We start from the raw sequence: 16,243 nt of genomic DNA, 5'->3' as shown, positions 1-16,243 counted from the left end.
GCACTAAGATTTATAAAATTAAAGGCTAACCAACGTCAAAGTGTTGGTGTAGTGAGTCTAGTATAGTCTAGGTCCTCTATAGTGGGTGTGTTGGGCTCGTCGAAGCTTCCAACAATTGGTATCAGAGCGGGTCGTTCGGGATCATTTCTAGTGGAGGAAATCGGTAAACGTTGGACGTTTACATCGACTTGTTTTCACCAAGGCTCTAAGGGAGATTCTGTCGGAGCACAGTTAGGAACTGTGAAAGCTCATCGGTCAGGGACCAAGCTTATTGGACGTTGGACGTCATGATGGCAGATCTTGCAAGTACGAGCAGTGGTATCAAGAGTCTCAATAACCACAACTATGGTTATTGGCGGACTTGTATAGAATCCTACCTACAAGGACAGGATTTATGGGAAATAGTTGCTGGCAGTGACACAACGCCTCCACCGAAAGAAAATGCCGAAGCCTTGAGAAAATGGAACATCAAGGCCGGGAAGGCTTTATTTATATTGAAGACTACAATCGAGGAGGATCTATTGGAGCACATCCGTGATGAGAAAACACCAAAGGCAGCTTGGGAAACTTTTGAAAAGTTATTTTCAAAGAAGAATGAAGCACGCCTCCAGCTCTTGGAAAATGAGCTCGCATGTATCTCACAAGGAAGTCTATCTACTTCTCAGTATTTCACCAAGGTGAAATCTATTTGTCGTGAGATATCTCAACTTGCTCCTGAAGAGAAAGTGAGTGATGCAAGGATGAAGAGAATTATCATCCACGGCTTAAGGTCCGAGTATAATGGATTTATAGCCGCTGTGAGAGGATGGCATACTCAACCATCATTAATAGAGCTGGAGAATTTATTGGCTAATCAAGAGGCATTAGCCAAGCAGATGAATGAAGTAACCATAAAAGACGGAGAAGATGCACTCTTCACCAATAAGAAGAAAGCAACATCTCGAAGACAAGATGCGATGAAAGAAAGTCAGACATATGGATGGAAGAGTCGCCCAAAGTCAAAAGGCAACACTTCAGGGGGAGCTCGGGGAGCTCAACAAGGAAGAAGAGATCATCGCCAACAATACGGGCAAAATGATAAGAGAAAGAATGGTGAATGCTTCAATTGTGGCAAGAAGGGTCATTTTGTTCGAGATTGTAGATTCCCCAGAAGGCGAACTTTCGAAGGAAATGTGGCCGCTGTAAGAGATGAGAAGAAAGATGTCACATTCGAAGCAACCATTAATGAGGAAACATGGGATGCAGAAGCTGGACTCTCTGTTGAAGCTGACATAGATGATCAAGCTCTTACAACAACTTTAAAGTCAAAAATAAACTACAAAGATGATTGGATCATCGATTCTGGGTGCTCAAATCATATGACCAACGATGGGACAAAGCTGCAAGAAATGGAGGATTACAAAGGAAAGAGAGTCGTGTTGACAGCCGACAATTCAAGGTTATCTATTTCTCACATTGGAAAGACAATAATTCCAAATGAAGGAGGCTCTCATAAGCTCCAACTCGAGAAGGTGTATCTTGTCCCTGGCCTAAAGAAGAATTTACTGTCAGTACCACAATTAACAGCAGAAGGGAACTATGTGCTCTTTGGACCAGAAGATGTGTCCGTATTCAAGAGAGTGAAGGTGGTTGGCAATCCAATTATGCAAGGAAGAAGAATAGAGTCGGTCTATGTACTATCTGCTGAAACAGCATATGTGGATAAGACTCGAAAGAATGAGACGGCTGATCTTTGGCATGAACGTCTTGGGCATGTGGGCTACAACAAGTTAAAGGAGATGATGGTGAAACACATAGTAAATGGGCTTCCTCAAATTGATATCCGAACAAATACAATATGTGCTGGATGTCAATTTGGAAAAGCTCACCAATTGCCATTCAAGGAGTCACAACATCAGTCCAAGACACCACTAGAGCTCATACACTCAGACGTCTTTGGCCTAGTGAAACAAACATCACTTGGAGGAATGAAGTATATGGTGACATTCATTGATGACTTCTCAAGGTATGTGTGGGTTTACTTCATGAAGGAAAAGTCGGAGACTTTTCAGAAGTTTAAAGAGTTCAAGAAGAAGATAGAAAGTGAGCTCAATAATAAGATTAGGTGCTTACGCACAGATAATGGAGGAGAATATTTATCGACTGAGTTCAATATGTATCTTGAGAAGCACAAGATCAGAAGGCAATTAACTTGCCCTAATACTCCACAACAGAATGGAGTGGCAGAACGTAAGAATCGTCATCTTGCTGAAACTTGTCGAAGTATGCTTCATGGTAAGAATGTACCAGGAAGATTTTGGGCCGAATGTATGAGGACGGCTTCATACGTGATTAACAGACTCCCGCAAACAAAGTTGGGATATATTTCACCATATGAAAGATTATGGAAGATCAAGCCAACCGTCAATCATCTCAAGGTTTTTGGATGTGTATGCTACGTCTTCGTGCCAGATCATCTCCGAAGCAAATTTGATAAGAAGGCAATTCGATGCATTTTTGTAGGTTATGATGAATCAAGAAAAGGATGGAGATGTTGTGATCCAAATACTGGAAAGTGTTATACTTCAAGAAATGTGGTATTTTATGAAGCTTCTTCATGGTGGTCACCTCAAAAGATAGAGCTTCCAGAATCTCACGGATTAGAAGAAGTTCCAAAAGAGAAAGAAGAACATAAAGAGCACATATCGGATCCAATTAAAGAAGGAGATGGATCGTACTCTAAGGAAACGAGTCCATGGAAAACTGGGGTACATCAATCTACATTCGAAGAGGTTCGTCCAAGCCAAATGGATGCCGAGGAGCATGTGCAAGAATTACGGAGATCAACAAGGCCGAGGCAACCTAATCCGAGGTATGCCAATGCTGCTCATGTGGATGAATTAATACATATTGAGCCTTCCACTTATGAAGAAGCAGCACAAAGTCAAGAATGGCAGAAAGCGATGGAAGAAGAAATTAATGCACTAAAAGAAAACCAGACATGGAGTTTAGTTCCAAAGCTAAAAGATGTAAAACCAATATCATGTAAATGGGTTTACAAGGTGAAGACTCGATCAGATGGCTCCATTGAAAGGTATAAAGCTCGACTTGTTGCTAGAGGTTTTTCTCAACAATATGGGCTGGATTATGAAGAAACGTTTAGTCCAGTGGCGAAGATCACAACAATTCGAGCTCTACTAGCTTTAGCCGCTAGCAAATCTTGGAAGCTGTGGCAGATGGATGTCAAGAACGCTTTCTTACATGGAGAACTTGACAAAGAAATTTATATGGAGCAACCAAGAGGCTTTGAGAACAAGTCCCATCCTGACCATGTCTGCAAATTAAAGAAAGCACTATACGGCTTGAAGCAGGCTCCAAGAGCTTGGTACGGGAAAATTGGTGAGTTCTTAGTACAAAGTGGTTTCACAGTTGCTCCTTCAGATTCTAGTTTATTTGTGAAACAAGATCAAGGAAAACTAGCCATAGTGCTAGTATATGTGGATGACTTAATCATCACGGGAGATCACTATGAGGAGATCCAAAGAACAAGAGAGAATCTGTCTATCAGATTTCATATGAAGGAGCTTGGAGAACTCAAACATTTTCTTGGACTCGAAATAGAGCAGAAAAGAGAAGGATTATTTCTGGGACAACAGAAATATGCGCGAGATCTTTTACAAAAGTACGGAATGCTTAATTGCAAACCTATCTCAACTCCGATGGATCCGAATACAAAACTACGAGCAGATGAAGGAAAAAGTCTTCAAGATGTTACCATGTATCGAAAGATGGTCGGAAGTCTTATTTATCTCACACTAAGCCGGCCAGACATATCTTATGCAGTTGGAGTGGTTAGTCGATACATGAGCAATTCGAAGAAGCCTCACCTTGATGTTGTACGACGCATCTTAAGGTATGTTAAAGGCACTATTAACTTTGGCATTTTGTACAAGAAAATAAAAGAATGTCACGTGACTGGATATTGTGACGCCGATTACGCTGGAGACTATGATACACGACGGTCAACAACTGGATACATGTTTAGTCTTGGATCGGGAGTAATATCATGGTGCAGCAAGAGACAACCAACTGTATCCTTATCAAGCACTGAAGCAGAATATCGATCGGCATCATCAGCAACACAAGAAATTACATGGTTGAAACAACTAATGGAAGATCTTCATCAATCAACAGATTATCAAGTAAATCTTCTTTGCGATAACCTATCAGCTATACAACTAGCAGAAAATCCAGTCTTTCATGCAAGAACAAAACATATAGAAGTGCACTATCACTATGTTCGTGAGAAGGTCCTTAAAGGAAAAATCAAGATGGTGCCAACAAAGACAGATGAACAGGTTGCAGATATATTCACCAAGAGCCTAAGTAAATTAAAGTTTGAAAAATTCAGAGAAGCACTTGGAATGATCTGCAAGACATCGTTGGAAGAAAAATTGCATTGAGGGGGAGTGTTAAAATACAATGCAAATTTAGAATAATATGGAATTAGTAAATGTATATGGGTAAAATATCTAGATATTAATATGTATAAGAAAATATCTAGATATTAGAATATGAGAGAAAAATCTAGAAATTGAAATGTAAAAGAAAAATCTAGATATTTGAAGGTTGTAGAAATATCTAGATATTTATATATCCATGGAAATATCTAGGTTCTAGAATGTTCCATGGAGTAGTATAAATATGGGAGGGGATTTCATTTGTGTTGTGTGAAGTTGTGAGAGTGAAATAAGAAGTGAGTTGTGAAGAAGAGAAGAAGAGTGTGAGTTAGCGAAAGTAGAGAAGAGAAAGCTTGTAAGTAATATTGTAATTGTAATTTAATATAAGTGTTTTTGTTAAGTTTCCCGATCAAGCCTTAGTTTGTGTTTAAGTTCTTAGTGCATTTTTGTTGTTCTTATTATATGGTCGGCTCTGCCGCCTAAGTAATACATGGTCGGTTATACCGCCTAAAGATATATGGTCGACACTGTCGCCTAAGTACATTGTGCACTAAGAATTCATAAAATTAAAGGCTAACCAACGTCAAAGTGTTGGTGTAGTGAGTCTAGTATAGTCTAGGTCCTCTATAGTGGGTGTGTTGGGCTCGTCGAAGCTTCCAACAATATGTGAATAACCATGTCACATCGGATCGCTTATAGTACAAAACTGCAATGGTTAATGTTCTTTAGACCACGATGTTATATACAATAATCCGTTGAGATCACGGGTATATGATAGTTTGATTTCAGTCATTTTTAGTAATATGTTGTTGGTTAGTGGTCGTTCTATATACATTGACATTATGTTCACCTGGATAGCTCGAATATGATGCCTAATATGTAATTCAGATGTTGGAGATGCAAAGTCCTCATGCCCAGATGATAACAATTTAAGTTTGATATAATGAATATTCGTTGGACCAGAGTTTATAATTTCTAAAATCTAATTTCGATTTAATTTGTGTCATGGTTTGGGATCTAAATTAGTGGTGACTGGTGAGTGATCGAAATCCATGGAGTATACGGATGTCTAAGTTTTATTATGGATGTAGTAATGCTAGCATTAAGTATCCAAGTAAGTATTGAACAAATACTTCTTTTTTGGTCGTTTTTAGTACTCTGTGTATTTCATGATGTTTTGTTGAGTTGCTGAAGTAGAAACAGTCACCTATTAGAATTGGTATCTGACGATAGAAACAATTGATGGCTTAAAACAACGAACGGGTTTGGCACTTTGAAATGAACGTGTGATATGGGTTGATAGAAAAGTTTGTGTCGAGTACTTTTTCAGAGATTTTTGATGTAATTGTGACATATTTCAAAAGATGGAAAAGTTATAAAAGAGCTTCCACATAAGGGAGGTAACGATTGGATCCCATACAAAATGGTGTAAATAAAAAGTGTAACGACAGATGCTATCAGGTTCGTGTGTTGTCGGTGCAATTGAATAAGAATGTAAGTCACCGTTAAAAGTTTTTTCCCCATCATTTGTCTTACATTATTTTCAGTGGCCTTGAAACTATTCAGTTGCATTTACTTTAAAAGGTTTGCGTACGATCCTTCTAATGGACTATGTATTAATTAATGCTAGTTTATAGTTTCATATTTTTAAAACAAACAAAACAATCCCTCTGTAAGTGTTTGAACACAAATCATTTTTAACATACATTTGAAGGAAATATGCAATATAAGCTCGGGTAGTCTCTCTGCAGTTACAATCATAAGCAGGAGTAATGTGTTACAAAATATCAAAGAAAGATTTCTAAATTTGTTGAAAAAGGCCTAACCTTGATATTGGGATGATGGGCATAGCTTTGTTTATTCTTTAACAAAATAGTAACATGTCACTTATAAAATTTACCTAACCTTGATATACGAATGATATTATGTCTTTGGAAAATATTAAACGTCTATCAAGTTTTATTGCAATATATTAAACGTTTATCAATCTTTATCTCACATATTATTCAACGCACACCGTACACATGTGCATGTATTCTCATTTATCGATATTCATGATTTTGTAATGTACATTAACATTAATTAAAGTAATATGGACTATTACGAACATGTAAACTAATTCAATATTGATATTACAAGGATTGACAGAGTTATTTGCTTAATTTAACATATAAAACCCAAAGTTGGGGGTGTAGTCAATGTTTGTTAAAGGGTAATGGCTCTGCTCATTAGTAGTACAATATGTTGATAAAAATATTTGTTGTTGGTAAAAGTATTAATTGCCACTTACTCTATGCAGGTACCTGGTATGCAAGCCACCACATGACACCCAAAAAAGATATGTTTGAAGTGTATCATATTCTTTTTCATGTCTATGGGATATCATATACTTCGAAATCAAAGAAAAGATACGAGTACATGAAACCTTATGTTTTACCTTATGACAATTTTTTTTTAACCAATCCCGCAAATTCGCAGGTCTTTTCCTGGCGAAATGGATGTTAGCCTTTTTTACAGTGTTAAACTTTCAATTTTATTTTATATGTATTGTTTTTAAGTTCAAAAAACGTACATTGATTATAAGTCAGGTAACACTAATATTGCAACTAAATCAATTTATTATAAACATAACAAATACTATACAAGATATAGTGATTCATATAAGTCAGATATAGTGATTCATATAAGTCAATGGTGACTCATCCCTCAAAAATCTCCGCAAATTCGTGGGTCTATATAATGGGTCACCTCATGTGACGCTCATGCTAATGAAATAGTTATATATGCATCTATTTAGTATTTCCATCTATGATAAAAATATCGTTCAACTTCGTATGTACCTTTACTCATAAGTATTTTCTTATTGCAACTCTTTGCTGGTTAGATATGTGCAACGTATTATGAGGTCTATTTATGCTATTGAATATATCACAACCCTTTGTGGCTTATCTAATATTGTTTGCTTTTTAATCAACGAAGATCTGAGATAATCATTCACAATTCTTAATTCAATCGCCTAAAACTACATCACGATATTGGAGATGATTTATTTAATTTGAATCAAAATTTGTTTTTTTAATTATTCGTTAGTACATTTTGTAACTTTAAAGATTTTAATCCCCTATAAAACATTTGACTTAATATTCATCATAGACTTAATAATAGTTCGTTGGTACATTTTGAAACTTTAAAAATTGCAAGTTCATAAAAAACATTTGATTTAATGTTCATCTAGACATAATAATAGTTTTTTAATTTATATATTTAATTTTATAGCTTAAATGATTAGACCCGTCAAAAATCCCGCGAAATCGCGGGTCTTTAACTTATTTAACTAGTACTTGTATTAAAATAGAGTTATAGACCATAAACACCATATTAATGGATATTTACATATTAACTAATAGACAAAAGTTAGGAGTAGTATTAGGGTCATTTTTGACTTTTCACCCTTTTTTTTTTCTTTTTTTTAAATTTTAACTAAATTTCATTTTACCAACAAAGGCCTCCACATTTTTTAGAAAAAATCAAATCGACCCCCCAAACAGGGGGTAAAGTGTCAAATATCCATTTTCATAAAAAATCTTAAATAAACTCCACCCAAATATTCAACGGGTCATATCTTCTCGCTCGCAACGAGTTAAATTTTTCCGACACCATCGTTAAACTCGAAATAATTTTAGGAACACAATGTCACTAGCTATACGCAAAACGGACGCTTTTTATAAAACGCTAAATATTTGGGGTACTTTTCATATACGTTGATTTTGCGTTAAATTTTTAAAAGTCGACAATTCCATAGCGAAACGCGGAGATGCACATATATTGTTAATTTAAAATAACATTTAAATCTCTCACGGGTTATACCTTTTAGTTCGACGCGAGTTGCGCTTCAACGACATCATCGTTAGCCACAAAATAATTTTACTAAACGCAATAAAATACATTAAAAATCGAACCCCCGGCGCGAAGCGAGGGTTGAATAACTAGTTTGGACCATTTACCTGCAAGAAACCAGAACACAACAAATATGGGTTATCATGGTCAAAATATTTGTGAAGTACAACAAAAATGGGTAGTCGACCAATTTCCCTTTCGACTTGTTCATGGCTTTTCTTTCATACTTTCCTTAAAAGAGTAGTCGACCAACTCATTGGTCGCCCGCGTTATTTTTTTCCTTGTGGTCGACTGTGTGTAAATGAGGTGGTAGTCGACCATGTTTACATGGTAGTCGACCAGGCACTAAATGAAGTTTGGTCGATCACCTTGAAAAATGAGGTGGTCGACCAAGTTAAAAGGATGGTCGACCAAAAACTTGGTTGTCTGGATGGTGTATATTAGTAATTTTTTTTTAAAAAAGTGTATATTGTATGAAAACATTGAAAAAAAGTGTATATTGGTCAATTTCCCAAATTATAATCCATCAATTAAACCTATATCAATTATAAATCATGAAGGAAGAAGAACAAATAAAATGTTTAATTTCAAACAAATCAAATTCTCCCACACTTTACTTTTACTCGTCATTAGCAAAACACAAGTTCTCTGATGTGATGAATATTTACCAAAGAAGAACTAAACTGTCTCAAAGCTTATAAAAATACATGAGTTACTGTACTTGAGCAAGGTACAACAACTTGGAGTACATCTTTACATAAAAGTGAATGAAAGGTACTAAACATGGAGTCTCTCATGAATATATTATTCAGTTCTCATTGGTGGACAATGGTGGTTGTGTTCATCACTTAATTCATTTCAAAGAAATGACATGCCATAAGCTTGAATAAGTTCTTCTCCACCACTTAAAAGAACATATCAGATAAATCAGATGGACTTTTATTCGGTTGCAAATGGGTTGTGTGTTTGGTATTGGAAATGAGTATATATGTGAGTTTAAGAAGTAGCAAGGCATACATATAACACGAGTAAACGTGAGTTAACGATCAATAAGTGAGTGATGTCAACTTCTAAAACCTCTGCTCAACCTTAGCACTTGTATATCCTCAATTTCAAGACAAATCCCCTAACCACAACATGTTAGAAGTAAATTGCACTTATGTGTAGAAATGTAACATATCCCGCCGCGACAACAGGTATTCGAACCATCAGACTAACAAGCCTTACAGGAAGAAAGGAAAAATTCTTACAGTTAACGTGTATATGATCTTAAATGATATGAAAAAACAATGGAACTGGTGCTTACAAAGAAAAATATAACAAGACATGAACAATATGACGAAACCAAGTAACAATTATATCTAGCTATAAGGATCCCGACTGTATGATGAATCTGAAAAGAGGATCTCGAGTACAAATTGACTCACGATCAAATCTTTGTAAATGTTAGATCGTGTCCCCTTCATTGAATATCGTCTAGAATGTCCTTGAAAATTTTCTGATTTCATACATAATGGATGATATGGAAACAAGGTCTTTATTAAGGGTCGATCCACCAGCGATTCGTTTCATGCAATCTGAAAGTCTCGTATAGTAAAGCAAAAGTTGTGTCAAGGCTGCTCTTAATATATCCATTCCACAAAGGAAGTTGCTGAATGATGTGATGACATCACCGTGCATCAGCTCTATCGCTGCTTTCCATCTGCTTCCAAAGTCCTTCACAATCGGTTCAACTTCAGCCACAGTTATTGGTTGTTTCTCAGATCCAGAACTCGAGTCCTCAGCTGCAATCATAACCCCAAGGGTAAAACGGTCAAAATACTTTTGAAGTGGACAATTAAATATCGAAGGTCCACCAAGGTTGTTGGTAAATGGTCAAAATGGATAACCTTTCTATACAGGTTGCATTGGATTGACCCTAAATAATTATTTTCCACTTTTTATTTATACATATACGGAGTACTATGCTATTACAACTTACAAATACTATATTTTTAGTTTATTGCATGAAAAGAAAGATGTAGAAGATTATATGCATGGGATATTGCACTTCAGAAAAATTTGCAACAATTTGACCAATTTTTTTTATAATTAAAATTTTACTCATCCCATTAGACCCGTCGGAATAAAAGGTAACTCAGATTTTGACCCATTTAAATTTAAATGGGTCGAAATTGTCACTTTCAATTTTGACCAAAATTGTCTCGATCACAATATACAGCAACAAATTAAGAAAAAGACACACACATGCTCGGGTTTTGACAAACTTGATCAGGTTGCCAAAATGTTCCAGCAGCAGTTCTTCCTGTAACAATTAAGAAATAGTTATCTAATGCCTTCATTTTTGCCATATTATAGGAAACAAGATTGCATGCTTTACGATTAAGCTGTGTGTGTGTGTGCTTATAAAGTATTATGTGTAGTTAACCCTCACCACATAAACAGCTGTATTATTCTTCAAAAGTTCTTCAAAATGGACCTGAATTTTGCCACCTTCTGGCCCCGCTTCCTGAAAAGCAAATAAAAATATAGTTTCAAAGTTGAAAAAAATCAAGTGGATTTGGTCCAATTGGATTACTAAGTAAATTACTGAGACGTACCTTCAAAACAGCAATTGTCATGTCATAGTTATTGATAAGAAAAACCGTCTGTTGTTTTGGTTTTGTGAACATCTTGGCGAGCTTGATAAGCAAGTCATCAATAGCCATTTTCAGTCTTTCCATGTTCAGATCAAGCTGTAAAAATGGAGTAAAACGTTAACAACACATATACATCTCCGAATCATCATTAATATATATATTTTGTGGTCAAACCTGGCCATCCCCATAGTCAACATTGAGTTGAATAAGTGAAGCAGTAAACTCGGCATAACGTCTCATAACATAGTGTGGATGCACATCATCCTCCCACAATGTTTTGACATTCGCATTTCTCAGACTGTTGATGTGCATGTCAAATATCATCTTGAAACGGGGCCACAATGAGATATTCACCTACCAATGGTATTATATTAATAAGAATCTCAAATGACATACATACATACATACATAAATATCTTAAAAGTTAAAAACTTTAAATATACATACCTTATCCAAATAAGAATCAAGACACGGAATCCGTCGCCTAGACATTATGAGCTGTAAAAAAGATGATCCCATTGTTATCACATAGGATAAAAGGGACTACACATATATAGAAGATGCATGTAACAACAGATGTATCGAAAAACACAAGCACGCCTTTTTAATAATAATTCAAACTTAGCATATAGATTACCTGGTGTTGGTGTGTAATGCGGATCATAAGCATTATACCAATTGCATCAAAGGAATTTGGAAGGACTGTACCAAAATGCTCATCCATTACACCAAATGGCCCTGACAAAATAATAGAAGTAGATATAACTTGTAGAACATTGACACAAGTACATGATATATGGATAAGGTTACTGTTGATTATTCATATAACTGGCACATGGGTCGCGTTAGGTAACGGGTCGAACAGGGTCATAGGTCAAAAGGGACAGTTTCTCATACGAACCAAACGGCTTGAGTCAGTTTGAGACGGGTCAAGACCCCGGTGACGTTTATATTTTAAATTTTTTTTAGTAAACCGCGAAACTTACACACTAAACGGAATCACAAAACGTAACCGCGAAACAAAACCCAAAACTTAAAAGCGGATTTTAATTTTCACTTGGACCCACTGGACCAGCTCCCTAGCTAAAAAAATTGAGATTTAATAGGGTCTTAAATGACCTCCTCATTTTCTTCTTTCAATTATGTGAACGGACCCAATGGGTCTATGCATTTCAACCCAATGGACCTCTTTTTGAGGATATGGGTCTTGATTGCAAGGTATAATTCTATTCAAGTTTTAGTACCTGAAAATATTTCATAGAATACAGATTCTTCTCCAAAGAAATCCCCACAGAAGACATATCTATACAGAAACATATAAATTAAATATGTGAGTGTGTGTGTGTGTGTATGTGAGAAAGAGAGGAATAAGTAATATATAGTAGTACTCTGAAGTGGCGGTATCCATGAGCAGCTTGTGCAAACTTCTGAAGAGGACTTCATAAGGATACTTCTTTGAACTTGCTTCAGCAATATGTGGAATCAATGAAGGCTCGTCGATTTGCTGAAGCAATAGTGTAACATAACTTAAATGCCAGGTGGCAAAAAACAAAAGTAAAAAGTACTTGGTAGCTATATAAGACCTTGAGAATGCTTATTCTATCTCCAAGAGCAAATATAGCAGACCGGTTTTTTAAAGGTTCTCTTCCTCTTGAAAACAGGCTTGTGCTGGTGTCAACACCTATCAGATCAGTAGGACTGGCTATGTCAAGTTGTAGTTTCTCTAATGCTTGAATATAAGCACGGAAATGGGCACTTAGGACCTGCCAAAAACAAGTTAATTACTTTCAAGGTCCTTAATGAAACTAACAATAATTACAAGAGTGAATTAAGTTAGTCTACCTTGTTCATTGTATCAGTATATGCTGCCCGAATTTCATTATAAATCTCCTTCCCATGCTCCTTGAGAAAGGAGATAACATACCTGCATGAAGAGTAAATCAAAAGATGAATAAAAAACTACAGTTGAAATTATTATTATTTTCAATAAAAACAATAATTACTGTAAGTACTATATTTTGACAAAACTCACTTATATTTTAACAAGATGCTCTGCTGAAGAATCTGAATATTCGTTTTAGGTTTCCTCAATGCATAAAGCTTCTGAATCATGAACTCGAATACCTATGTAATAAACGAAAAATATCAAAAAACGAATAAAATACAAGTAAGCAAAGTGAAGTCACAGTAAACAGCAGATCGACCAGTTAAATTTACCTTTGAAACTGCTTTCTGTCTAAGTCTTTCTAACTCGGGCTGAACATCTTTTAAAGCATTTGAAGTTTTAACCATGGAATCTACTTCAACAAACTTCAGCTTCTTACTCAGAATCTCAAGAGTCCTCATATATTCATCATTAACCTAAAAAATAATTATTTGAATTAGAATACTAATTGAAGTCAAACAAGTACAATCTAAAAATAACAACCTCTCCATCAACAATTATGTCAATCATCCTTGGTGGTACAATAATGTCTTCAACAAACTTTGCTAACTTCGATTCTGCAACCTGTGAGATATGCCACAAACAGTTAATCATAATGTCTGACACATTTACATATTAACAAGTAAATTAAGCCGTGATTTAACTATAAGCGGGTAAAACCCGGAAATTAAAAAGATGCTAAAAGGAAACAGGTCAAACGGGTTGATGGTCACCTAAGTGGTTTCTTGATGAATAGCAGCATCTCCAAAATCATTTTACTTTAAACTGTAAATTATTATAGAAACCATATAACTTCCTAAACATATTGACACTATATAACATTATGTGGACATAAATTTTTCGGGTCAACCCGACCCGAACCGTATTAGAAAACTACCCATTATGAGCCCTGACCCTACCCATTTTTGCCACCTTTGGAAGATATACTTTAAAACATCGGGAACCTATTTCACAATAATGACGTCACACTATACACACTTTCTAACTCTTCAACCAATAAAACAAAACACCATAATAACATTACCTTGCGATTCTTGAGCTTCAGCCCCATATCTAAAGATTTCTCCTGAAGTATTTTTATGTCTGAACTAATAGAACCAATCTCAACCTACCATATTACATAGGAAATAGATTTAACGAACATACAAAAAAGGTTCGATGATAACTTCTACGACATCTATTGTCGTCTTGAGAAATAACCTTAAGAAACTGATAATGCATTTTCCTGAAATTCGATCACTACCTGAAATCCACCAAGTAGAGTTTCCATTTGTGAAAGAATGATGTCACAATCACGAATTTGATCATGAAAGGACACTAGATTATCACTCTCTGTTATATACTCCTGTTAAAAAAGAAAAGTTAACTAAAATATCACCAAAGTGATTCGAGTAATTGGGAACAACTCTGCTTACAGACAAAACTAGATTTTTAAAAAATTAAAATCTGAGTAGTAACAAAATAACAATTAAAACCTGCTTTATAGCAACAATTGGTGCCAAATTGAAAAACAAGGGATAGATGGAAAAATAAAGTAGCAAACGTATAAATGTAACTCGGAATTTGCCTGAATTGAGTCCAATTCTACTTGGCGTAAATTGTTTTCAACGCCCTTGGTATATTCCCGCAGTTTCACGCCTTTTGACAATATATTTGCAACAATCTACACGCAAAAAGATAGCCACCACATTAGGCAACAACAAACCAGCTACAGCTTTCATAGCAAGAAAATAAAATGATATCACAAACCACAAAAGATAATGCACTAACATAAAGCATAACAAAATAACTAATGGTGATAGAAATACATACCTATTATACAAAAATTCTAAATGCTTTTAAGTTGTATCCAAAGTTTAATAAGCAGATTAAGTATATCAAAGCAAAATGAATCATATGCTGGCATACACATATACTGATGTACATATCTATATGTACATGCACTATGACCGGAATAACATTAGCAGATTAACTATTCTCTCTTGCTTTAGTTCCTAGTAATACTCTCAAATGACAAATATCAATGTATATTTAATAAAATTATCAACCAAGTGACCGAAATAATATCTTGTGACTAAAAGTACCTCGTCAGTTTTGCACTCTTCAAGCTCCTGCTGCAGTCCTTCTAATGATATATCATTGCTGCAAAAACCCAACCATTAATCAGAAGGTAATGCAGAATAGATGTATGTATGTATGTATGTATGTATGTATGTATGTATGTATGTATGTATGTATGTATGTATGTTCGTATGTATGTATGTATGTGTGTGTGTTCATATGTATGTATGACTTCGCGTGTACGTTAGTACATATGTAAGGATGTATGTATGTACATGCATATCCAATAACACCATACTAGTGTACTGGATACTTCTAACCAGTGGATAGTGTAAACATATATACATACATATGACTTGCATGCATAAAACTAAAGCAACATTTATAGTCAATCAGTAATATAAACAAAACTAGATATAGACCATATCATTGTATATATTAGTTGACCAAGGATAAAAAAAGTACACCTGCTTGCATCCTCTTCAACAGTCAAATCACCAACTACAGATCCCAAATTAAAAACAGATTTATTGGCATCCATGGTTTCACCTTCAGGTTTACGCTGATAAAACAAACATATCCACACAACAGATAATAAAAACCATAAAATGTTACACTGAATTCATTATTTGTAACAACTCAGAGAAAACTTGTACCAGTTCATTTGTTGCTAGCTCCGCCATTTTATTCCGTAAATACAACAATTTCTGACCAGCTTAACCTGTATGAAATTATAACTAAAGCAGATGTAAGTTAGTAAACCTGAAAATTAATATAGTTTAATGAGAATGGTGAAGGTACAGCAAACAGAGGTGCTACAGCACCAGTAAATCAGAATATGACGATGATGAATGAGCGAATTAACGAGAAATTTGAAAGCATATTACTACAACACCCATTATTTTAAGGAAGATTTGCAAACATTAAAGGATGGTGAAGGTACAGCAAACAGAGGTGCTACACAGTTAACTCATATGACCAGTATTGAATTTCCAACCTTTGATGGTGATGATGTTAAAGGCTGGTTAAATCGGAGCAGGCAGTTTTTTGCAGTGGTTCAGATAGATGATGATGATAAGGTACGCACAGCCTCAATCCATATGCAAGTTAGGTAACTAAATTGGCATCAACAATACATTCGCATACATGGGGAAAATGTGGAGTGGATTGACTAAGAGCAAGCTATACATAAACGATTCGGATTAAGGGTGGAAGATCCTTTGTCCGAGCTTAAGAACTTAAGGCAAACAGGGATCGTACAA

At 35.4% G+C, this 16,243-nt stretch overlaps 1 protein-coding gene across 1 annotated transcript; it reads right to left on the bottom strand.

The window, feature by feature from the left end:
• Positions 1-9,617: 9,617 nt before the first annotated feature.
• Positions 9,618-16,035, bottom strand: LOC139858740 (vacuolar protein sorting-associated protein 52 A-like). The gene is made up of 21 exons (XM_071847578.1): positions 15,979-16,035; positions 15,638-15,718; positions 15,449-15,543; positions 15,005-15,062; positions 14,488-14,583; positions 14,164-14,265; positions 13,945-14,028; positions 13,404-13,484; positions 13,193-13,336; positions 13,008-13,099; positions 12,818-12,899; positions 12,559-12,738; positions 12,364-12,479; positions 12,220-12,278; positions 11,613-11,713; positions 11,423-11,473; positions 11,150-11,329; positions 10,937-11,071; positions 10,771-10,845; positions 10,584-10,641; positions 9,618-10,120 (listed from the first exon to the last, which is right to left on the bottom strand). Exons 2-21 carry the CDS (start codon positions 15,662-15,664, stop codon positions 9,813-9,815), a joined length of 2,124 nt encoding a protein of 707 aa, XP_071703679.1. The 5' UTR covers positions 15,665-15,718; positions 15,979-16,035; the 3' UTR covers positions 9,618-9,812.
• Positions 16,036-16,243: the final 208 nt, after the last annotated feature.

The sequence above is a fragment of the Rutidosis leptorrhynchoides genome, chromosome 7, assembly GCF_046630445.1.
Source record: "Rutidosis leptorrhynchoides isolate AG116_Rl617_1_P2 chromosome 7, CSIRO_AGI_Rlap_v1, whole genome shotgun sequence".
Taxonomy (NCBI): domain Eukaryota; kingdom Viridiplantae; phylum Streptophyta; class Magnoliopsida; order Asterales; family Asteraceae; genus Rutidosis; species Rutidosis leptorrhynchoides.
The sequence above is the reverse complement of the archived record's forward strand: the minus strand, read 5'-3'. Positions and strand labels throughout refer to the sequence as shown.